The 24,914-nt window shown below is 59.1% G+C and overlaps 1 protein-coding gene across 1 annotated transcript; it reads left to right on the top strand.

Annotated features, from left to right (window-relative positions):
• Positions 1-78: 78 nt before the first annotated feature.
• Positions 79-24,257, top strand: ASIC4 (acid sensing ion channel subunit family member 4). The gene is made up of 11 exons (XM_035007051.1): positions 79-182; positions 1,185-2,067; positions 17,305-17,449; positions 17,546-17,673; positions 17,867-18,029; positions 18,723-18,779; positions 21,375-21,528; positions 23,074-23,165; positions 23,245-23,324; positions 23,661-23,765; positions 23,943-24,257. Exons 2-11 carry the CDS (start codon positions 1,486-1,488, stop codon positions 24,054-24,056), a joined length of 1,620 nt encoding a protein of 539 aa, XP_034862942.1. The 5' UTR covers positions 79-182; positions 1,185-1,485; the 3' UTR covers positions 24,057-24,257.
• The last annotated feature ends 657 nt before the right edge of the window (positions 24,258-24,914 follow it).

Here is a 24,914-nt window from a genome sequence, read left to right as displayed (position 1 = left end):
AGGGCTCACGTTCTCACACGGGCCCCCCCCTACCCCGCCCCCCCTCCCCTCCCCCCCGGCCCAGAACACAAGCTGCTCACTGTGACCACTCCACCCTGGGAGCACCAAGGCATTTCCTCCTGGGCTGCCAACTGGGGACCCACCCTGCCTGTGAGAACAACCCACGTGCCTGCTTCCCCTCCGTAAGCCAGCAGCCAGGCCAGGGCTCCCCTGCCCTACGGTCTGGCCACTCTCTTCTTCTGCTTCTGCTTCTGCTTCTGGGATAGTACTCCCTCCCATTCAAGCCGCACATTTCTCCTCCCTCCCAAATCCCCATTTGGGCTCTTCCTCTCCCTCCATTCCATACCCTCTCCCCCACCCATCCTACCTGGTCTCTGCTCCCTGGCTTGTTCACCCCACACACTCCCCCCACCCCCAGCCTGGCTTGGCAAGGGATTTGAGAAACGTTTGGATTAGCCAAGTGGCCATAGATGTGCAAGCCAGCCAGGGCGTCCTGTCTCAGACCCACGAGTGACTGAGTTTGGGGGGACGGGAGGGGGCGGCCAGCATCCCAGGGCAGGCGGGGGTAATGGTGGGTGTTGAAGTTGGGAGCAAAGCTCCAGGGAAGCCAAGCATCTTGGTGGAGTCACCGTTGTCCCCTTGTCTGTCTTGCCTGCCCTCCTCTGCCCTCCCCTCCCTCATTCAAACAAGTGGCTCTCCCAAGGAGTTTCTGGAAGCCGCTGTGAGTGAGGTAGTGGGGGCAGGTGGTGGCTGGGTGCTGGAGTCAGGAGTCAGGGAGGTGGGGGGTGGAGTTGGCTGACCCTTCCCGGGCGTGGTCCCGAAAAGTGGCGGAACGAGCCGAGGCCTCTGGGTGCAGATGTCTTCTCTGAGTGGCCTGGGAGTGTGGCCCTCTGGGGACCCCACGAGTGCCTAGGCTGTAGCAAGAGTTTGGGGGGGCAGCCCGACGAGGTCTGGGGCAGGGGCCCGGGGATCCCTGTCCTGGGCCCCGGGGGGTGGGGTGGGGGTGTGGGGGGCTGCCCCCCGCCCCTGGCCTGGCTCCTGCTGCCAGAGGCGCTGGTGAAGCGCTGTTGACATGTCCTGAATTATTAAGCACGGGGTGGGCTCCGGAGCACATGCTGAGCGGCGCGGCTGGGGCTGCGCGGCGTGGCGGAGCGGCGCTCACTCCCTCGCTTGCTCGCTCGCAGGGACACACGCAGGGGCTGACAGCTGTGCTGGTGCTGATAAGGAAGCCACAAGGAGCCGATCGAGGAGAGAGACAAGCAGCAGCTGAGGCAGCGGCGGCAGGGCTGAGGAGCTGCTGGGAGTGGGAGTGACTCCCCCACCTCGGGCCCCCACCCCGTCCCTGTCCTCCTCCTGCTTGCCCTGAGTTTCGAAGAGCGGCCACTGCCACCGCCGCCACTCCGGAGGGCACTGGGGGGGGGCCCACTGGCCAGGGAGGGACAGGGGCAGGGAGGCTCCGGCCACAGTCCCAGCAGCCGGGGACAGATGCCGATCGAGATTGTGTGCAAAATCAAATTTGCAGAGGAGGATGCGAAACCCAAGGAGAAGGAGGCAGGGGATGAGCAAAGCCTCCTGGGGCCTGCACAGGGGACAGCAGCCCCCCGGGACCTGGCCACCTTTGCCAGCACCAGCACTCTGCACGGCCTGGGCCGGGCCTGTGGCCCGGGCCCCCACAGACTGCGCAGAACCCTGTGGGCACTGGCCCTACTCACCTCGCTGGCCGCCTTTCTGTACCAGGCTGCCGGCCTGGCCCGGGGCTACCTGACCCGGCCTCACCTGGTGGCAATGGACCCTGCCGCCCCAGCCCCAGTGGCGGGCTTCCCGGCGGTCACCCTCTGCAACATCAACCGCTTCCGGCACTCGGCCCTCAGCGACGCCGACATCTTCCACCTGGCCAACCTGACAGGGCTGCCCCCCAAAGACCGGGACGGGCACCGCGCCGCTGGCCTGCGCTACCCGGAGCCTGACATGGTAGACATCCTCAACCGCACTGGCCACCAGCTTGCCGACATGCTCAAGAGCTGCAACTTCAGTGGGCATCACTGTTCCGCCAGCAACTTCTCCGTGGTGAGTCCTGCCAGCTGGCGTGCCCGGCCTGGGGTGGCCAGAGGCTGGCGGCGGGGGGCGGGGGGGGCGGCGAGGAGGGGGGCTGCATAGGGGCATCCTCCGTAGGGCTTCCCTTCCTTCCGCCACCAGAGGCTGGCCTCGTGTCTCCCCCGAGCCTGGGTGTTGCCTTCGGGCTTCCTGGCCACGGAGCAGAGGATGCTCCTCGGGGCTTACCCTGCTGCTGTGGCTGCTCCTCTTCTTGGCTCTGCTGCTGGTGCAGTGCCCAGGTCTGGGGCCAGGGGGCCTGGAGTGGGCCCGGGGTGTCCCGGAAGCCGGGCAGCCTGCGGGGAAGGGATGCACGGGGCCAGGGCAGGAGCAACTGACCCCCACTTATCTGTTGTTCCCTTTTCCTTTTGTGGCTACTGGATTCTTCTCCCCACTGGATGAGGGTGATGGGAAGAGGGTGTCTGGGGGGCTCCAGCAAAGAGAGGGACTCAGGGCTGCCTCCTGGGGAGCTGGCCCGACCGGCAGGCTGGAAGAAACGGTCTTGATCTTCGGGTACACTGGGTGCCAGTGTCTCTTCTCTGTCTCCGTGTCTCTCATACACACCCCCTTTCACAGACTCTCTCACACATCCCTCTTTCATGCGGCCCCTCCAGCTTCTCCCGCTCGCCCTCCCTCCGTTTCCTGGGTCTTGCTGTTCCCTTGCCCGGCTCTGGCTCTTACACTGAGAATCACTCATTCACTCTTGTGTGCACGGCTCACCCTCGCTGCGACCCAGCACACGCACACACACACACACACACACACACACCCCTGCTGCTGGGGACAGTTTCCTGCACTGCCTCTCGCATACTCAGTGTGCCTGTCACTACACTCACGAGCATACCTGCACACCCACACACCCAGAGCGCCTCATCCCCATGCCCACATCCCAGATCTCACTTAGCTGCTGAGGACAGGGCCACACTGTGGATGCCATCCCCTCTCCTGATGCTCCCCCCGCCCCGTCTACCTCAATCCCTGCTCCCCACGTGGGGCCTGCTGGTGCCATGTCTCACACGTGTGTGAGCACAGACACACACACTCTCATTGGGATCGGCGTGTCGGCTCGGGCTGCCCTCCCATAGTCAGGTGTGAGCATGGGGGGCGTGTCTCGTGTGCGGGCTGTCTGTCTGTCGGTGCTCCATTCACCCACAGTCACGGGGTATCTATTACCCCCGGTGCTTGGGATGCCTGTCCCCAGCCCACAGTTGACTCCCAGCGTTGTGTACATGTGTGTGTTTGCAGCCTTGTCACCACTGCCCAGTGCGTGTGCAAATACGTGGCATCAACATGGTGCCCACTCCAGCCAGCCTCCAGTGGCCTGCCCCAGAGATGGGAGCAGGAGTGGGGGGCTTGCCTTCCTCCAGCCCAGCTGCCCCCGGCGCAGGTTCCCATTCACTCACTGCCTCAGCATCGGCAGGAAACATGCCCCTAGTAGGCCTACTATGGCTCCTCTCACCACCACCCATGCCTGCAGCCACTGGGTCCTCCTCCCACGGGATGCGGGCGCAGTTGGGTAGGAATGGAGGAAGGGACAGGAAGGAGGGATAGTGCTGGTTTGGGGGGCGCTGGGCTTTTGTGTGGCTTACACACCCTCTTCTAGGAAAAAATCATTGCTCCCAAACCCAGGACTGCAGGAGTCCCCAAGGAGGAGGTGAGGTGTTGAGAGTGTGCATGTGGCCTTTGGGGTCCCTGGGGCCCCTCTGTCTGACATCCTCACCCCTCAAAGTTGGGGGGGCAGACAGAGCCCATTCTCAGCAGGTGCTGTGGGGGCAGAAATCAATGGGAGCTTTGTGTCCCTGAGCGGGAGTTTGCATCTCAGGCCCCAGTTGGGGGTAAAAAGGAAAGGGGAAGTGTGTTGAAACCTCAGTGGGAAGGAGGGGAGGAGGGAGGAGGGAGAGATGGGTAAGGTGAGGGAAGCAGGGGTTTCCTGCCTGGCTCTAGGAAAGGAAGAGGTGCTTGGAGGTTACGGGAACAGGGAGTCTCTCAGAATCCTGAGGATGGCTAAAGAGGAGGATGGACATCCCGCAGGCCTTTTCATACTCTGGGGCTGCAGAGAGGAGGCTGAGGAGGGTAGGCGAAGTTTGTGGGTTTCAGCTTTGGGGTTGCGGCATGCCCGAGAAGAGCGGAGGGGCAAAGCAAGCATTGAGGGACAGGAATTCCCCTTTGGATCCTGCTTTCTGTGTCCCCCACCCAGTCTAGACGCCATACCCTTCTGCCCACACCCCATCCCCCATTTGCTGAGTGTAACTCTCCCTTGGACCTGGCCTTCTAGGGTTGGGTCTGCTGCAAATACAACGGGGTCTGGGATTATTGGCTGGGATGGCAATCCATGAACTGTGGCAGTGGACAAGATGGGGGTGTCTTGTGGGGCAAGACTGGAGAAGAGGTAGGAGATGAAGACATGAGGTCTCTACTGAGCACAGGAGGTCCACAACGGCCCTCTGGTAAGAACATGGAGCTCATGCTGAGGATCAGTGGTAGGGAGACGGGTACAGACACCAGGTGGCGAGGAACCTGCCCAGGCACGGGTGGTAAGATGGTCAGTAACAGTGACAGGCTTTGGGTAAGGGGCTGCGATGTGTTTTCTGTTGCTTTCCCTGTTTCCTCCTTCCCACTCCCCACTCTGCTGTGACCTTTCCTCCAGAATCCAAGTTAATAAATGTCACATTTTCCAGCCTATTTTTACTCCGGGTAATGCGCCCTCCCCCAGTCCCCTAAGCTGCTTCTCCTGCTTCTTTTACCACTGCAGTTGCTTCCCCCCCACGCTCCCTGATACCCCCTCACTGACTCCCAGTCACTCACCCAGTCAACATGGAGCTCGGCGTGCTGGCTCTGTGCCTGCTAGGTGGCGTGGGGGAGAACAAAGGAGGGAAGCCCCAGTCCCCAGTCCCTGTCCTCAAGCAGCCTACACTCTCGCGGTGGAGCAGAGACAGGGACGCTCAGAAGCTTAACCAACCATGCAAGAGTTAACCAGCCATGCAAGCGGTGTCATGAGGTGCCAGGATTAATTGCCAAAAGAGGTACATGAAGAGTAAGAGCCTGAGTTCAGAGAGAGAGAGAGAGAGAGAGGCCACTCTGGGCTGAAGAGGGCTGGAAAGGTTCAAGGCATGAGGCAGGTCTGGGGAGTCTGGAGAGAAAGGGAGAGATGGGGGAGATGCTCTTGGCCGCACCCATGCTCCCCTCCACCCAGCTCCCCTGGGGCCCTTCTCCTCCTCCTCTCCTCTCCTCCTCCCCTCCCCCTCCTTACTCAGTCTCATCCCCACCCCCCCACTCCCACCTCACCTGCTCTCACCACCTATCCGTTCTCTCCCTTCCTCCCAATTGCCACCACCATCTGCTCCCCCCCACCCTGGCGCTCCAAGCCCCATCCATACTTTCCCCATTGCGGCTCACTCTCAGCTTGCCCACTTACTAGAAGGCAGAAATCACTCTTTCTCCCTAGGCTTCATTTCTTTAGCTGTAAAATGCAAGGGTGGCTCTAAAATTCAGCATCTCCTCTCAGCCCGGGAGTATATGGTGGGGTGGTCAAGTGTGTGGTTTCCGGAGCCAGACCAGCTGGATTTGAACCTCAGTTCTCCCCTTCAAGCTGTGTGGCCTTGGAGAAGTCAAAAAGCTTCCACGAGCCGCGGTTTCTATACTCAGTAAATACAGTAGTAGAACCTAAAAAATTCGGGCAGGTGTAAGGATGCAAAAGATGGCTGCAAAGAACTTAGCGCGCTGCCTGGTGGTGCGTGTGTCTCTGGAAGCGTCTGCTCTCTCACCTGACTGCTGCTGTTTCTGACCCCTGTGTCGGCAGCTTTGCTGCCGGCCATCACCCGGCCTTTCCCCTGTCTCGACCCTCAGGCCCAGACCCTCCCCTACACTATTACAGCATTGCCCTGCGACCCGCCCCTCCCAAATATCCATGCACGCATGCATGTGTGCACACACACTCTCCAGATCAGCGCTCTCCCACCAGACATCTCTGGGATGGGGGGAAGGTTCTGGATCTGCGCAGTCCAGTAGGGTAGTCACCGGCCACACTGGCTATCGAGCATCTGATGGGGGATTGGTGTGACAGGGAAAATGAATGGCCAGTTCAAACAGTCACATGTGGCTAGTGGCAACCATATTGGACAGTGTAGTTCTTGGTGGTCCGAGGAATGAGGGTCAGACTGCCAGAATGGGCAGGGCTAGGAATTCCAACTGGGGTCCAAGGATGTGAGGTGGTGGCTGTGGGCTCTGGTTGGAAGTGCCGCCATCTCCAATCTGGGCTGAGGTTAGGGTCTGTGTCTGGAAACACCACATGAGCAAATAGACCTTTTTCCCCAGGTGCAGGACATGACCTCGGTCTTTTCTCTTCCATTCTATTGTCTGGAAAATTGAGGGATGGGGAAGGTGGAGAGTCCTTGAGGAGGCAGGGGTAGGACCTGGCCCCTCTCTGTGGGGTTGTCAGGGGTCCAGGCAGTCCCTGGGCGGGCAGGGGACCAGGGACCCATGGGCACTTCATGGCCCCATCCCCTCTTGGCTCTCAGACTTCCCTCCCCCTCCCAGCCTTCCTTCCCCACTCGCTGGTGACTGCCGTGACTATTAATCACTCGCCCTGTTCTCTTCCTCTCTACTAATCAGGCACAATTAGACAAGGCCTCTTCCAGCTGGGCAGTCCCCCTCCCTGCCCTCCTCCCTCCTCTCGCAGCCCCACCCCAGCTGCCAGCCAGGACAACTCTGAGGCAGGGGGAGCAGCAAGCGGGGAGGCCCTCTAGCACTCCCTGGCTCCCCCATGCCAGATCCTCAGCAGTCCCCTGCCTTCCATCCCAGCTGCCTCCTGAGCCTGTCCCCCTCCCTGGTGTGGTCAGGCCAGTACTGATCATCTCTGCCCCGCCTCCTTGGTTGTGGGGGGGCTACCCCGAGAACATGCCAACTCCATACCTTTGCTGCTGGCTCCAGAGGGGCTGAGGGCTGCCCCTTATCCCCTTGACTCAAGAAGGGACGGGCTTCCCATTGAGGTTGGTCCAGGCAGACAAGCTTACCTCTTATCCTCACCCTCTGTCCAGCCCTCTGTCCCCATCTGCTCCTGTCCTCTCCTGAGGCATGAATCTTGAGAACATTTAGTTCACCATCTAGTTCAGGGTTGATCCTGTCTTTAGGAGCCAGGCAGGTCAGGTCGGGGAGGGCACACAGCAGGGAAGGGTGGGGTCTGAGCAAAACTGAAGCTCACTTATCCCTGAGGGGAGCAGCTTGCTCCTCAGCCCCAGCTAACTAGGGCCCTATGGTCAGGGATGCCCAGTGGTGTGTGTGTGTGTGTGCGCGCGTGCGTGTGTTGGGGGTGTTGTCCAGGGAAGCCCAAGTCTTGATCATTTTAATAAAAATGTTCCTGATTTAAAAAAATACTCCAAGGGCTACCTACGACTCCGGGATTGCAGAACCCGGTGTTTGCTCTCCCCCGCTCCTGCCCAGTGCTGGCTGCTGTCCCTCAGGCCCTCCTGGAGGGGGTGCTCTCAGTCTGGCTGCTTCCCGTTGGCCAGTGGAGTTGGTGGGGGGGTGGGGGGTGGATCTGAATAGTATGGCCAAGCATCCAAGGGCAGGGGCTGTTATTGTTACAGAGGACCGGTCTGCAAGGGCAGCGGGGAGGGCCAGGAGGGACGTGCCCCACCCGGCCCCACTCAGCAGCCCTGTGGCCTCTTCATTAATCAGGAATCAGCCCCGAGCTGGGCTCATTATCAGCTCAGCTTCTTGTGGCACTGCCGGAAGATGCTGATTAGCATTTGAAGAAATGGCCCCAGTAACACCCTCTTGTCCTCCCTCTTTCTCCCCTACCCGTGCTCCCTCCGGGATCTCCACCCCTACCCTTCTGCTTCCCAGGAGGAATCTGCTCCCTCTTGTGGCTGGCAGCGGGGCCTCTGCCAGGCCGACTCGTGGAGGCAGAAAGGATCAGGGATGGGCTGCAGGGAGGCAGGAGCATCCCGGGGAGCACTCGGAGTGCTGAGCTTCAGGGCTGCTCAGGCTGAGGCCCCTGAGTCAGTGGGTCCCACTGGGCGGGAGTAAATGCTGGGTGGGGACAGAGTGGCCGGGAGAGATGGGCAGGCACCCTGGGACAGAGGGGGTGGGGACAGCCGGCACCGAGGACGGAGACCTGATGGTTAGGGTCTTGGAGTTATCCAGAGGAAGGGGGGTGGGAAGGCGGGAGGACAGAGACCCGCAGGGTGGAGACAAGAAGGTTCAGAGTGCTGTGTGTTTCCAGAAAGAGAGTGGGGGTGCGGGGGGGTGGGGGAGGGTTTGCGCTACTTGTCCTGGCTCCCGAGCCGGGGGCGGCAGCGCTGGAAATCCAACCTACCCCCCCACCCATGTTCCCCATGCCCTTGGGACAGCCGTTTGGGATTGGAGGGGGAGCAGTTCCAGAGACAGGCATGGGCTGCAGCAGGCGAGGCAGCAGCGAGAGAGTTCAGAGAGGAGCCACGGGATGATTAAGGGGAAATGGAGGATTGATTTAGGAGGAAAGATTAAAGGAGCTAAATCCGTGGCGCTTGGCTCAGCGGTGACTAAGCGTGGACAGGATAATAGCTTACAAATGTGTGAAAGGTGTAAATACCAAACGGGGGGAGGGGAGGCGGCTCGGCGGGCCTGGGGAGCGGGGACCGGGGCTGCTCAGGCCCCCAGGCGGTACTGGAGACCCTCTGGGCGACTGCCCGTTAGGGCTGGCCCCTCTCCAGTGGCGGGGCGAGGCGGGGCGGAGGGTGGGGTGGGGACGGGGTGTTGGGGAGCCCCAGGTTCCAAACAGGGGTTCCGTTTCTGGGGCGCAGCTCCGCGAGCCTGGTGCTGGCCTCCCCGTCCCCACTCCCGCCCCGCAGGGGATCTGAGGTCGCGGGTTCAAATCCCATCGGAGTCGGTGTGCGCCCCTCGGCCCCAAGGCCTTTCCCGCCGCTCGCGAGCCCGCCGGCTGCCCCTCGCACAGCCGCCTCCTCGGGCCCCCGCCCCGCCGGCCGGGCTCGCGCCCCCTCGGCCCTCCCCGGGCGCGGCGGGCGGCGGGCGGCGGTGTCTCCCTCCGCGGAGGGAGTGCGGAGGTCACTTTGCCGAGGAGCCGGGAGCCGGGGGAATGCAAATGAGGCCAACCCAGGGAGGAGAGCCGAGGCGCCCGGAGGAGACGGGAGGGAGGGCGCTCGGGCGCGGTGATGGATGCCTGCCCAGCGGGAGGGAGGAGGGGGCGGCGGGGAGCGCGCGGCGGTGGGTGCGGCCCCCTGGGTGCGTGCGGGTGGGCCGGGCCTGGACGCCGGGGTGCGGTGCTGGGGGTGGGGGGCGCACCCCCACCCACCCGCCGCCGCCGCCGCCGCCGCCGCCACCCTCTGGGTCTCGGCCCCGGAGCTCCCGCCCGGCCGCGGGTGTGTGTTCCGCCGTGCCAACACAACTCTAACGAATAACTTTGCATCGAGGGGCCGCAATGTCAGCGAAGGGCTTCGCTATCAATTAAAAATATTCCCGCCTGGAAAAATGACTTTCTAGGGTTTAAGGCCTAAGTGGTCGCTACCCGGGAACAGGTTTGCCTGTTTACCTGCGTGCCGGGGGCCCCGCGCCTCACCTCTCCTGTGGAAACGCGGCGCACGCCTGGAATAATCGCATTCGGCTACGGGCCCCAAGCTCTCGGGGCTCCTAGCTCGAGCTCAGCCTGGAGTCACGCGGCCTCGGCCGTTGCCTACTTCCCTTCCACCACAGCTCACACATTTACATTTGAACAAACACTGCTCGGATTTGGAGCGGGAGCGCTCCAACCTTGGGGAGGAAGTCGCTCTGCAAAGCCCCTGGGTGGCTGTGGGGGTGTGGTAGGGGGGGCCAGGCCTGCTCGACAGGTGGGCGTCCTCCTCCGTCTCCGCCGTGTGGCCCGATCGCTCCCTTCTCGCGGGGGTGAGTGGGCTTGCTCTGCGAAGATTTCCCCCCCAACCCAACTCCAGCTCTTGTCCCACCGTCAGAGGACTTGTGCTGGTCTCCCCATCACAGCAATAATCACAACTAGTAACGATCTGCCTATACCTGTGGTTGCCGGGTCTGTTTTGTTCCCCACTGCTGTTTACCTGCCTCTTCGTGTAGGCGACTCAATAAACACGTTTTGAATGAATGAATCTCTCTGCAGTCAGACAGCAAAGGCCCTCAGGGCTGAGACCGTCTGTTCGGTTCTCTGAACCATCCCCAGCGCCATCCACGGTGCCCGACACAGGGCACAGGCTCAAAGAACAGTGCTGGGACATGACTGTTGTGTGAGCACCTGCCATCTCTTGAGCACCTACTATTGGCCGGCGCTGTGCCCGTGTGTATCATCACACGCTAGGTTCAAGCACAGACTCGGGCACCAGACTGCCCAGCACCTGCTGTGCTGTGTGATGTCACCCTGGCAGGCCCCTACCCTCTTTGGGCCTCTATTATCTTGTCTATAAAATGGGGATAAGTCACCCCCTGTATAGGGTTTCCGTGAGGATTAGGGCGTTAATTTATGTTAAGTGCTTAGGTCCATGCTTGGCAGAGGGTAAGCACTAAATAAATGTTAGATGTTGCTATTACTCATGTAGATTATCTCCTCATGACACCTCTGAAGGGCGCCTATTATTATTATTCCCATTTTACAGGTGAAAAATGGAGGATCAGAGAGGTTAAATGACCGAACCCGAATGCCACAGACAGTGAAGGCGGGGCCCAGATGTGAACCAGGGTGAGCTGCAGGCTTGTTGGCTGGGTGCTGCTTCCCAGCCAGTAGGAGAGCCATTTCTCAGCGCTGGGGGGTTTCCATGCTGACAGATTGCTGAGAGACGCTTTACCAAGGTGCATGCTGCCCTGAGAATGGGACCAGTGGGAATCCAAGATCAAAATGCTGCACCATGTCAAGTATACATCAATATGAGAAAGAAAGAGAGAGAGAGAGAGAAAAGAGCTGCACCATTTGGCAAGAAGCTCCATTCACAAATCCACACCCCACACCACCACCCGCTGCCTTCCTTGAGCACCCTACCACGCATCACTCTGAACTTCTCTCTCATCCTCACGACTAACTTTAGGAGGAGAAATTACCACTTCCCTTTAACAGATGAGCAACCCTAGGCTCAGCGAGATTAAATCTTGCCCACGCACCCAAGGTGGTTTGTCCGAGGCTGGTGGCAGAGCCAGGATTTGAACCCTGTTCTGTAGGACTCCGAAATATGTGCCCCTTTCCCCAAGTTAAGAAGCTGTGTTATGTATATCCATTTCCAGCACCACCTCCAATGGTCCATCTCTGCCCCAGGTTCTTAGCTGTCTCTACAACACTCTTCTTGCTAATGTTGAGGCCTCGGGTATATGATTTCACTTTGCAGATGCCTTTTAGCTCCACTCCTTACAATCACCCCGTGAAATAAGTCAGGCAAGAATTTCTATTCCCACTTGACAGATGAGGAAACAGGTCAAGAGAAGTCAATAGATCACTTTATTAGCCAAGGTTACACAGGCCGTCTGTGGTGATGCTGAGGCTGGCACCAGGGTCTACTGACTCCCCGGGGGATGTCAGAGAAGAGTGTTGGGCCAGTGGGGGAGAGGGACTGGACTCTAGTTCTGAATTTGCCCCGTCTTCCTCTGTGCCCTTGGATACGTACCTTGCCTCCTCTAGGCTTCTGCTTTGGTCTTTATAGGACCAGCACAGACACCCCAGGTGTCTTGAGTTGGTGCTTTCTTCCTACCCAGGTGAGGATAGAGATGCAGGAGGCTTTGAAGTTGTTCAAGAGTTGTTCAACCTGCTGTGTTAGTCACAGTCCAAGACCAGAGAAGATGCGTCCCCTTCCACCACCAGCCCCCTGTAGACTCCAGGGCACTTTAGTGTTAAGGGGAGTTCATTCCAGGGGCCTGTGAAAGGCCTGGGGCTGGACCACATCAGGGGAGGGCTAATGGAATATGGGGGGGATGAAGCTACTGTGGAAAAGCGGGGGGGGGTGGAGGTGCCAGGGCCTTAGCGGAGGCAGGGTGCCCAGAAGGTGGTGAAGATAAAAGCCCAGGCCGCAGATTAGCTCCGGGATTAGCCCAGCCTCTGCTGCTCTGGGCTGCTTCTTATCTCCTGGCGGCCCAGGGCCCTCTCCCCCACAGCTCTGAGCCCTGGCCCTGCTAATTGCCTGTTAACCCTGTGGGCTCCAGTGGGCTCCATGACTGCAGGGAGGATGAGGGGTGGGGAGGGCTGGGGGGTGCATGCAAGCCAGCCAGCCAAGGAGAGCTTTGCGGGGAAATCGGAGCTGTGGATAGATGGAACCCAAGGGGCTGAGAGGAGCCACTGCTCAGAGTAGAGAGCTCTGGACAGATTTCTCCCAAGCTCTGATGTCGGTGGGGGGGCAGGGAGAAGGAGGGAAGCACACCTAGGGAGGGGTTCCTGGCTTGACAGGGGCAGTTTCAGGCCCAGGGAAAAGTCTAGTAGGACAAGAGACAGAGACTGGACACCTAGGCTAAGGATAAACAGGATGCAGATGCTGAGGTCGAAGGAACGGAGAAAATGGGGGCAGCCAGGCCAGTGGGAGAGGAAATGGAGGCTACAGTGACAGACAGGCCGAAAGAAGGCGATGGACAGAGAAACAGAAGCCGGATGGGTAGTTTCTCAGACGCTGAGGACAGCCAGGCCAGGAGAAGAGAGAACGGCCTTGAGACACAGACCAAGATCAGGGGACAGAGACTAGGGAGGCAAACCCAGGCCAGGGTCTGGGCCAAGAAAGGGTAAAGCTCTCTGAGAGGGACAGGTAGGGGGCTGGCCAGAAAAAGGTCATGGAGGGGTGCCTGGGTGGCTCAATCGTTAAGCGTCTGCCTTCGGCTCAGGTCATGATCCTGGGGTCCTGGGATCGAGCCCCGCATCGGGCTCCCTGCTCGGTGGGGAGCCTGCTTCTCCCTCTGCCTCTGCTGCTCCCCCTGCTTGTGCTCTCTGTCTCTCTGACAAATAAATAAATAAAAGCTTAAAAAAGAAAGAAAGAAAGAAAGAAAGAAAGAAAGAAAGAAAGAAAGAAAGAAAGAAAAAGAAAGAAAGACAAAGGTCATGGAGGGGGTCCAAGGGTCCCCACGCAGCACAGACAGACTCCCGTCTAGAAGCTGTTCAGCCTGGGAAGCCATGCGCTTAGCCTCGGATCAGGAAGGTGGACCTGGGAGCTGAGGCAGAGAGCAAAGGGGGTGGGGGGCAGACCAAAGGAAGAGGTGGGGGTCTGAGATGGGAACAGGGCCCAAAGGCGTTGATGGTGGGTCACTTGGAGACAGACCCTCAGCCCATGAAGGCACATTGTGGCCCTGCACCTGCCCCTCTCCGTTGCTGGGCCCCGGACACACCCTCCTTCGGGGCCTGTCCATGGGGAAGGGAGCAGTGACCAGCCTGGGGGACCTTGAGGCGGAGCTGCCGTGCCGTCTCCATGGAAGAGGCCGGGGGCTGTGCCGCCACCAGACTTCTGCCACTTAGGAGCTGGCAGCTCCCCCCGCCGCTACTGCCTGGCCCGGGGACTGTCTCCGGGGCAACGCTCTGCTCTGCTCAGCAGTCGGGCCTGACCTGGGCCGTGCAGGTGGCCCTGCCAATCTGGCCTGCCCGTTCCCTGCAGGGTTCAGCCAGCAGTCCCAGAGCTCCTCCCCCCTCTGTCACTGCTGTTCTGCACCACCGCCTCAAGGTCAGGGGGCCAGGAAGCGCCCCCCCCGGCCAAGTCACTGTAGTCAAAACCTTCCTGGTTCCCTCTGCCCTGCACGGGGCTGGGCTCCAGGTCACGCAGCATGTGTCTGTATGAACACGTTGGAAGTATCAGGAAGGGAGGCTGGCCGAGCCCCATCTAGGGCAGGAGCCTACCAGAGTCTTGTAGTCACTGAATACCTACCGGGTCTTTATAAGCACTAACTCTGCTTTGGTGTTGGGCTCGGTTGTGTTTGAATCTCTGTCGTCATTTCCTTGCTGTGAGCCCTTAGCCAAGTCACTTTCCCTTTCTGAGCTTCTTCACCATTCAATGGGGGCAACAATACTTTCCTCGTGTGGTTTTCTGGAAAGTTCGAAGGAGAAAATAAATCAAAAGCACCATAGCACCGGGCCTTTGGAAGGACTTGCCTGCAACTCCTTCCGTCCACCTCATGCCTCCTTCTACAAGTTGTGCTGGGCTCTTTGCCAGCCAAGATGGTAAACTGTGGCTCCCAGCCGCAGGGAGGCCACAGTCCCATGGGTTGGGTTGAGCTGTGGAGAGGCCGTGATGGTTCCTGGTGGTCAGGGAGAGCAGCATGGGGGTGGGGGCGGGAATGGAGGTGGGGGGCAGCTCACTAACTGGGTCCCCCATGGAGCCCATGCCTTGTTTAGCCTCTTAACTAGAGCATACGCTCAACTGGCTGCATTGGTAAGAGCCAATTCCAGCATCTTTTTGGCCTTAAGTAGGAAGAGGGTGGTGCTTTGAGATTTGAGGCAAATACTTATGTATTCCCCCCATCTGTCTTTCCTACACCCCTGGGGATCCAAGAATCTTGCACCCACCCCTTTTCCGGGTTCCCCTCCCTCCAGTGACAGGTCAGAGCGCAGGTCTAAAGTGGAGCTGTCTTACTGGACTCTCACCTGTTGTTCATTCAGGGCCTTTCTACTTGAAGTGCGGTCCACGGACCAGCAGGTTGTTAGAAATGCAGAATCTCACACATCACTGAATCAGAATCTGTATTTTAGCAAGGTCCCCAGGTGCTTTTGTGCACACATGAAAGTCTGAGAAGCAGTGATCTCGGAGACCTTGGTAAACCAGTCCACCTCTCTGAGCCTCCATTTCTTCAACTGTGGGATCTAGGGTGGTTGTGAAGATCCCATTGGAAAGAGCACGTGAGGCATTTAGCTTTAGTGCCTGGGCAGGGCAAATGCTCTGGGACTGTGCCGTGCTTCCTCCTGGCCCAGCAGAGTGGGCAGGGTGATCCGGACAGGGCCAAGGGCCGGAACCCAGAAGCAGGAGAAGGGGCAGAGCAGGAAGGGAGGGACAGGAGAGGAACTGAGAGGGAGGGGATCTGCAGAACAAAGAGCAAGGAAGGTGTACAGGAGTGGCGCTCAAGGGAAGGAGGAAGAGGGGAAGGGGGGACAGATGGGTGTGGAGTCACACACCTGTCTCACTTCCTCTGGGCGGGGCTGAGAAGGAGCTGGGGTCTGGCTTGGCCGGTGGGCAGCTCCCAGTAATGGGTTGTGGGAACAGCTCAAGTCTTGCATCCAGACGAATTCCACTTCTCCCACCAACTAGTTGACTGGTTGTGTGACCTTGAGCAAGGCACATCACCTCCCTGAGCGGTCATTTCCTGGTCAATAAAAACCAGGTTAGGGGCGCCTGGGTGGCTCAGATGGTTAAGCGTCTGCCTTTGGCTCAGGTCATGATCCCAGGGTCCTGGGATCGAGCCCCACATCGGGCTCCTGGCTCAGCGAGGAGCCTGCTTCTCCCTCTGCCTCTGCCTCTCTCCCTGCTCATGCTTTCTCTCTCTCTGTATCTCTGGGTCTCAAATGAATAAATAAAATCTTTTAAAAAAATAAATAAATAAATAAAATAAAAAATAATAAAAAATAAAAACCAGGTTAATGAAACCTGTCCATACCAGAGTTGCTGAGTGCATGCAATAGGGCAGGGGTGGATGTAGCCATGTTTTGTAAATTGCACGTGCTTGTTACGCACCCATTTTTGCTTGAGGACCGAGAGGCAAGGTGTTTGGGTGACAGAAGAATGGTGTGATTGGAGAGCATCACTAGGGCATGGGAGACTTAACCCTGATCCCCAATAAGGGTGTCCCAGGCCCCCAGTTCTTCGACAGCCTCCCTCCCGCTGCCCCCAACCCAGCCCCTCTCTCTTCTACACCGTCTCTCTGAAGCTAGGCATTTAGGATATCTTTTCCCCAACACCGCCCGTGCCTTTTCTCCCAGCTTTTACCAGTGCGAAATGTTCCCAAGGAGAGGGGAGGGGGAGCGCGAGAGTGATTGAGGGCACTGACCCCTTGCCCCCAGGGAAGGTGCTGCCTGTGATGGGTTTGACCCGGGGGCTCGTCTCTGTGGGGTGCGCCTGGCAGCGGGGAACTTGCCTCCGCCTCTCCTTTGACCCCCGGCCCAGCTGCTCCGCGAAGCCCCGTCGCAGCTAGGGCCGGCGGGGCCTCGGCTTCCGTCTCCGGGGCGCCAGCGCCATCTGGTGTCCATGCCGGGGAACTCTCCGTACGGGAAAAAGGGGCTTCGTTGAGCGCGGCAGTAACTGCTTATAAGCATCCCTTGTGCTCGGCACTGGGCCAGGGCTGGGGACACCGAACAAGCTCATTGCTCCTCTGCCGCATAAACCTCAGTGGGGGAGAGATGGGCCCTGGACAAGGAGACAAACAGATACACCAGATCATCTCAGGTCTTGATAAGTACTCAGCAAACCAACGAACACCTCGGTGACGTGTGTGTGGTATATGGGCATGCGTCTGAAGAGGGGACATTTAAGCAGAGACTTAAAAGGCAGCTAACCATGCCAAGGGCGGGGTGGGAGGAGGCATTCCAGGTGGAGGAACTGAACAAACAAGGGCCAGAGGAAGGAAGGTGCTCCATAAGTTTGAATTTGTCACCTGCGAGATCCCGGGGCTGGAGTGGCAGGAGAGGTCACACTGCATGGAGATTTTCAGGCCAGGGAAGGAGTTGAGCTTTACTGTCTGGGAAATGTTGGGTTTCAAGCCAGCAAGGGACTCGATCAGATCCATGCACTCTACAACGGGCACTCGGGCTACTGTGTGGGGGAAGGGCCAGGAGCGAGGGGCAAGGATGGATGAAGGCAGACCAGTTAGGAGCCCATCGCCACAGCCAGATGGGAGATGGTGGTGAAAGGGCGGGGGGGCACGAGATGGAAGGAAAGTGGTTGGATTCTAAATAGATTTCAGAAGTCGAATCGGCCGGCGCACATGCTGGATCTAACGTGGGGGTGAGGGAGAGGGAAGTGTCAGGGTTCTGACTTGAGAAACTGGATAGATAGATGGTGGGGCCCTTTAATTAGAGGAGGGGGAGCACAGGTTTTGGGAAGGTAGCAAGAGTTCTGCTATTGATATGTGATGCTGGGGATGCCTTTGAGTCGTCTAAGAGAGGGTGTCACTAGAAAAGATCCTGCTTGGGGAAGAGGCGGGGCTGCAGACCGCTCGCTATTGGACAGTGTGTCCAGGCAGGTGCGATGGTCCTCCCACAGGACAGGGAACCTTGAGCTTAAGGAATTGTCTTAGCCCCTCCGTTCGTCTCCTCTCCTCCTCTCTCTCACCCCGCAGGTCTATACTCGCTACGGGAAGTGTTACACCTTCAACGCAGATCCACAGAGTTCGCTGCCCAGTCGGGCAGGGGGCATGGGCAGTGGCCTGGAGATCATGTTGGACATCCAGCAGGAGGAATACCTGCCCATCTGGAGAGAGACAAGTATGCAGGGAAAGGGACGGGGGGCCGGTTTGGGGGCTCCAGCCTGGGCCCGCTGCCCGGCATGGGTTTCCCAATGTCCCCACGGCCACTGTGCAGACGAGACATCGTTTGAGGCTGGCATCCGAGTGCAGATCCACAGCCAAGAGGAGCCCCCCTACATCCACCAGTTGGGCTTCGGTGTGTCCCCAGGCTTCCAAACCTTCGTGTCCTGCCAGGAACAGCGGGTGAGCACCGCCAGTTGGGTCCTGAGTTTTTCGGGCATAGGGCAGGGTCTTTGGGCCCAGAGGGGATGCTGACCAGCCCTGCCCTCAAAAGCTCACCGCCCCCCGCCCCCCACCCATGGACTTTGCTGGAGCTGTGGGCAGTGGAGGGCCCGGGGGACTCTGAGGCGTGACCCCATATGCCCCACCTCCGCAGCTGACCTATCTGCCCCAGCCCTGGGGCAACTGCCGGGCGGAGAGCGGGCTCCCGGAGCCTGAGCTTCAGGGCTACTCAGCCTACAGCGTGTCTGCCTGCCGGCTGCGCTGTGAGAAGGAGGCCGTGCTTCAGCGCTGCCGGTGCCGGATGGTACACATGCCAGGTGGGCGCCCTCCCCTCCCGCTGGCCTCCACCGCCCGGCCGGGCTCCAGGTCCTCCAGGGCGGAAGGCTGCCCCTGTGTGGGTCTAGCCTCCTGCGAGGGCACGCGTGTGGGCTTGGGGTTTTTAAAAAGGACTGATTTATTTGAGAGAGAGAGAGCGGGGAGGAGGGACAGAGGGAGTGAGAGAGAAGCAGACTCCCTGCTGAGCAGGGAGCTGCCCGGGGCTTGATCTCATGAACCTGAGATCATGACCTGAGCTGAAACTAAGAGTCGGATGCGTAACAGACTGTGCCACCCAGACGCCCCTGTTTGGGATTTTATGTGGTTTCACGTGTGCACCTGGGAATGCGCACATGCATGCTTGTGGCATGTTAATATGTATCTGAGCATACATGTGTTTATGTACATTTATGCTTGCATGCTTGAGGGGGTTGTGTGCACGGGCTGGAACACAGGCATACAGATGTGTGAATATGTGTGCGTGCAAGTGCGCACATGCGTGCAAGCATATATGCTTGTGGACATTTCGGCATGCATGCACAAGCATGTAGAAGCTCGTGCGTGTATAGGGATGTGCAAACACCTACATGTGTGTGCACGTGTGCATGCACGTACGTGTGTGCCCACATTTGGGAATGTGGTGGGGGAGAGGGGGTGGACCCGTAGACTCCAGGAATAATCTTCTCTCCTTTCAGGCAATGAGACCATCTGCCCGCCAAATATCTACATCGAGTGTGCCGACCACACACTGGGTCCGTGCTGCCTTCTCCCTTCCCCTGCCTCTCCATCATCCTCCTCTTCATCTCTCTGTCCACCGTTCTCCTCACTGCCTTGGTCCCCCTCCTCCTAGTCTCTCCCTGGATGGTTCTTCCTGGGGTTGAGCCTTATCCCATACTTCCAGGGGTTCTGAGGACTTTGCAGGTGCGGACACTTGGGTAAGTGGAGGCAGCAGGGTGGGGGGGTGTAGAAAACCCAGGACTGGGAGTGAAGGGCTGGGCTTCTGTCCTGGCTCAGCAAATGAGCTCACTGTCTCTGGGAAAGTGAAAGGACTTCTCTCGGGCTGAGGAGAGATGCACTGCTGAGTGTCAGTGTGGGTAAGGCAAGCCCCATCTGTCCGTAGGTCTCACTTGGGCTGCGATTCACTCATTCTTTCATCCATCCATCCACTCCTTCTTCTGCAGACGTTGCCAGCCTGGGCTGGTGCCGGAGGTGAGAGTGGGAGCAAGAGGCCGTCCTCATGGAGTTTCCCGGCCCGCGGGGCTGTGGACGGACACTGTGATGGCATGGAGCTAGTCCTTGCAGAGGGGGAATCTCAGGGGTGCTACAGGGCTCCAGGGAGGGGCGTGCAGCTCCACCTGGGAAGGCGGGAGGATCCTTGGAGGAAGTGATTGATTAGCTGAGACTTGAAGGGTACGGAAGAGCCAGACTGGTGAAAGGCAGGGCCATGATCTAGGTGGTGGGGACAGTTCTGTGCTAGACATCTGTGGCCAGAGAGAGTGTGGGGGTGGGGCACGGAAAGGTCAGCAAGCCTGGAGGGCAGAGAACACAGGAGGGGGCAGCAAGAGTGGAGGAGGCTCTGGGAAGCCCATGGTGGCTCAAGGCAAGGCAAGAACGCCCTCTGATGTTAAACAAGGTGACTCTGAGCTGCTGCGGAGAATGGATGGCGGGAGTAAGAGCAGAAGCAGGGCAAGCGGTCAGGAGAGCACTGCAGTCATCTGGACGGTGGGGCCGTGGGGAGGGAGAGACAGGACTGGCAGTGGAACCACACCGAGACCTTCTCTGTCCCGCATCCCAACCGCATCAGCCAAAGGGGCAAGGATGCTTAATGAAGGGGTAGATGTGAGAGCAGGGACACGGGAACCACAGGGATGGTGAAACTGCACAGAACTAGCAATACCGGGCAGGATCGACTTGTGCAGGCCTGAGGTGGTAAAGGGAAGAAACACCGCTGGGGCCCAGACAGAGACCTGTGGCTGTCCCAGAGGACAGGAGCTATGGCCACAAGAGGGGGGAACAGCCTCAGCCGACCCACAGCCTGGTGGAGAGGAAGCCAGGAAAAGAAATCCCCTGGCATCTGTCCCCTCCTTACCCTCTGCCTCTGCTGGGGTCTCTTCCATTGGCCCAACCCAACCCAAAGCCAGAAGACGAGGGAGTCTAGCTGATGCGTCTGGCAGAGAGCCCCGTCTCCTGGGCACAGAGAAAAGTGGAGGAGAGTGGAGAGTGAATCTGAAGAGGGGAACAGAGAAAATCTAGCATATTTTTTTACTTAAAAAATTTTTTTTCAACATATATATATATTTTTAAGATTTTATTTATTTATTTGACAGGGAGAGACACAGCGAGAGAAGGAACACAAGCAGGGGCAGAAGGAGAGGGAGAAGCAGGCCCCACACCAAGCAGGGAGCCCGATGTGGGGCTCGATCCCAGAACCCTGGGATCATGACCTGAGCCAAGGGCAGACGCTTAACGACTGAGCCACCCAGGCGCCCCTCAACATGTTTTTTTAAAGATTTATTTATTTGTGGGCGCCTGGGTGGCTCAGATGGTTAAGCATCTGCCTTTGGCTCAGGTCATGGTCCCGGAGTCCTGGGATCGAGTCCCGCATCGGGCTCCCCGCTCTGCGGGAAGTCTGCTTCTCCCTCTGCCTCTCTCTCTCTCATGAATAAATAAATAAAATCTTTAAAAAAAAAAGATTTATTTATTTGAGAGAGAGAGAGAGAGCGCACATGTGCATTCACACAAGTGGGGGGGAGGGGCAGAGGGAAAGAATCTTCAAGCAGACTCCCCGCTGAGCATGGACCCAGGCCCGTGAGATCATGACCTGAGCTGAAACCAAGAGTTGGATGCCTAACTGACTGAGCCATCCAGGCTCCCTGAGAAAATCCAGCATATTAAACATAGCATTTGTCTTTCTGCCCATCTGTCCATCCACCCATCCACTCATCCATCTGCATGTGTAAAAACAAGCATATAATCCCATTCATCCAGCATCCTCCAAGCCCCGTGTGTGTGTGAGGCCTCATGTGATTGATTAGCTCCGATGGATGGGTTGTGTCCTCAGTCTGAGCCATGGGGACTTCTCCGCCCCAGGGGGCTGGGACACAGAAGAATAAGCCTATAGGAGGGTGCTGGGGGGCTCTACCTTCACCTGCTTTCTTAGGTAGTCTGAAGCTGGTCCAGGAAGGATCCCCCAGCGGGTCTCCCCTAGGCAGTGCCTGTAGAGGCCCCCCCCGCCCCGCCCTGGGGATGTGCCTTCCTCAGAACAGCCCCTACACCTTCTCCTGGCAGCTAGTGGGCCTCTGGGCCACCCGCCCTCCCCCCTTGCAGCTGGTGCCTCTGTGTTGCAGACTCCTTGGGTGGGGGCTCCGAGGGCCCGTGTTTCTGCCCTACTCCCTGCAACCTGACTCGCTACGGGAAAGAAATCTCCATGGTCAGGATCCCCAACAGGGGCTCAGCCCGGTACCTGGCAAGAAAGTACAACCGCAATGAGACCTACATCCGGTACGTGTGTGTGTGTGTGTGTGTGTGTGTGTGTGTGTGTGTGTAGTGGAGGTCACCCTCAACAGGCCTGGTGCATGGCGCAGACTGGGGGTGGGCTGCATCTTTCTTACTAACGAGGTTCCTGCCAGGGATGCCTTTCACAATCCCATTCCTCTAATTAAACCCTACCCATCCTCCACGTCCCGTCCTGTGTCCCCACCTCCAGGGAGGCCCCTCTTTTTTTAAATAAAGATTTTTATTTATTTGAGAGAGAGAGTGTGCGTACACACACAAGCGCGCATGAGTGGGGGGAGGAGCAGAGGGAGAGGGAGAAGCAGACTCCCCGCTGAGCGCAGAGCCTGACCCAGGGCTCCATCCCAGGACCCTGAGCTCATGACCTGAGCCGAAGGCAGCTGCTTAACTGACTGAAGACACTCAGGCACCTCCAGGGAGGCCCTTCATGATCCCAACGTCTTTCCTCTGAGCTCCCACAGCAGCCTGTACCTCTCTCTCTCTCTCTCTTATTGCACCCACCTGTTGCTTTCCCGCCCTCTGCTGTGTCTTTCTCCCCCAGCAACCTGGGGGCCATTAAATGCACACTGAGGGAATGCTGTGCTGATGGAGAGGGGCCAGGTGGCTGGCTGGCAGGAGAGACCTCACTGAGCCTTGGGTCTGGTCCCCTGCAGCCAATCTACAAATGCTGAGCATCCTGTGGGTGCCAGGGTGTCAGGGTGTGGGTCCTGTGGGGACAGAGACGATTACGCCACAAAGCTCCCGCCACAGTGTGTGGGTGAGGCCATATTTGATGGTGTGATACCGACTGTCAGGCCTCCACTGAGATTACTGGGCTGGGAGGATGACGAAGCAGGGGAGGCCGGGCCTCTGAAGCCCCTGGGTGTGTGAGAGGAGGAGACGGGGGGAGGCCTCCCAACTAGAGAACTGTGGGATCATACTGAGTGGCGGGGAGGCCGTGTGGAGAGAAGGTGCAGATCATGGGCAGTCTTGGAGGCCCGGAAAAAGAATTTGGGGGTGGACTGCTGGGCAATAGGGAGCCACTGAAAGTTCCAGAGAGGTATTGTGGTGATGCGGAGTGATGTCATTTGCTGCTTTACAGCGGAAGGCAGGAGGGACTCCTTCAGGTCCAGGAGTTTTTCGTTTTTTTTTTTAAAGATTTTATTTATTTATTTGACAGAGAGAGACACAGCGAGAGAGGGAACACAAACAGGGGGAGTGGGAGAGGGAGAAGCAGGCTCCCCGCAGAGCAGGGAGCCCGACGTGGGGCTCGATCCCAGGACCCTGGGATCATGACCTGAGCCGAAGGCAGTCGCTCAACCGACTGAGCCACCCAGGCGCCCAGGTCCAGGAGTTTTACTTTGCTCTCCCAGGCCCGTGGGTAACCCTCAAGTATAAAACAGACATGCACCTAGGACTGTACGCTCACAGCCTTTGGGAGGCTTCTTGGGGCAGGGGACCTCGGATCAGGACCTGCTGGACCTGGGATGTCCCCGCCAGCCGCCTCCTCAGGAGGACCGCCCCACAGGGACACTCTGCTTGCTGTCTCCGCAGGGAGAACTTCCTGGTCCTCGATGTCTTTTTTGAAGCCCTGACCTCTGAGGCCATGGAGCAGAGAGCAGCCTATGGCCTGTCAGCCCTGCTGGGTGAGCCACGGTCCTGACCCGTTTCCATGCGGGTGGATCAGCCCAGCCTGTACTTCTGACCTGCTCTCGTGCTCCCCAGGAGACCTCGGGGGACAGATGGGTCTATTCATCGGGGCCAGCATCCTCACACTACTGGAGATCCTGGACTACATCTATGAGGCAAGGGATGGGGGCCTGGGGGGGCCCCCCTGGAGGGGGCATGGAGGGCGGGAGGAGGGGCTGTGGGAAAAGCCGGGCGGGCAGTACAGGCTTCCCGGTGCGGCTGGCGTGGCCGCGAAGCCAAGCTTGGCAGTTGGGGCCCGGGTCTCCTGACCAGCTGGAAGGCATGAGGGCGCTGAGGAGTTAGGAGAAGGGGATGGGTGGGGAGGATTAGGGAGTCCTCTTGGGGGTTTGCTGGGGCAGTGAGTCCTACAAGGTGGGCCCCAGTGAGGCCTAGCCTGTCTCCCTTACCAAGTTTCCTGAGCCTACTGCTGTCCCCCCACCCTGAACCCCAAGGTGTCCTGGCACCGACTGAAGCGGGCGTGGCGTCGTCCCAAGCCCCCCCTGCGGACCTCCACTGGGGGCATCTCCACCCTGGGGCTGCAGGAGCTGAAGGAGCAGGTGAGGAGGAGCTCTGCAGAGTGCAGTCTGCTAGGACTGAGGGCCTCAGCAGCTTCTGACCCAGCCTGTCAGAGCTCCCCTGGAGCCCCTGCCCCAGGGCACAGGGAAAGCCTGGCTGTGTGGGGCCCGGGGGTCTGACTCACATTCTTCATGTCTCACTCCCTCTTCATCTCGCAGAGCCCATGCCCCAGCCGGGGCCGTGCTGAGGGCGGGGGAGCCAGCGGCCTGCTCCCCAACCACCACCACCCTCCTGGCCCCCGAGGAGGCCTCTTTGAAGACTTTGCTTGCTAGGATGGTGCTGTGTCTAAAAAGACCCAGGAGTCTGGGACCCCTCCCAGGATCCCCAAGTCTCCTCCTGCTCCTGGGACACAAGGCCTGGGGGCAGCCCAAGGGGAGGGGGAGAGGGCAGTGCTCGCTGGGAGGGTGGGGACTCGGTTCAGGCTCTCACCAGCTCTGGTGCCAGTGGCTTTGCACAAGGGTCCTTCTGGTCAACCCCCCCACCCCTCCCCACCCCCAAGCCCCAGGCTGGTGCCCGGGGAGGGCTGGAGGGGAGGGGAGGAAAGGAGCAAGGGAGGTGGAGGGAGGGGCCCACCCGAGCAGGGGTGGGACCCCCTGTACATTTGTATATATTTAGGGAGGACAGGGTGGGGGTGGGGCTACAGATTAGAAGGTGGGTGGGGTTATGGGGGTGGGTGATTCAGGGACAGCCAAGGGTCCCAGCCCTAGAATGTCAGCAGGAGAGGGAGAACCCCCAGGACTCAGGAGTGCTGGGCTGGTCCTACTTCCTGTCCCTCTCCAGGCCCAGCTCCCCTTTTGGCAGGGGGACTGGGTGGCCCAGCAGGCCTGGTCCAGGTCCCAATTCCCCCTGCCCCAACCTGACCTTCAGAGTCCCCTCCACAGGGAGCAGGCTGACCCATTAGACCTTGGCTGAACTTGGGGGTGGGAAGGGAGCCTTCTCCACGGGCCTCTCTGCCTCCGGTCTGGTTTTATAAAGCGCTGACGAAACTGAGAATAAAGAGGCATAAAGAATTCTCTGTGTGCCTGTATGACCAAGCTGGGGCAGGGCCGGGCACAGGCATGGCTTGATCCCAGGGAAAAGGAAACCCGGGCCCCAGCCAGCCAGGACAAGGGAACCTCCATCCTCCCGGC

This window comes from Mirounga leonina, unplaced genomic scaffold (genome assembly GCF_011800145.1).
Source record: "Mirounga leonina isolate KUSES-001 unplaced genomic scaffold, KU_Mleo_1.0 Mir_151, whole genome shotgun sequence".
Taxonomy (NCBI): domain Eukaryota; kingdom Metazoa; phylum Chordata; class Mammalia; order Carnivora; family Phocidae; genus Mirounga; species Mirounga leonina.
Note: the sequence above shows the minus strand (reverse complement) of the source record. Positions and strands in the feature narration are given on the sequence as shown.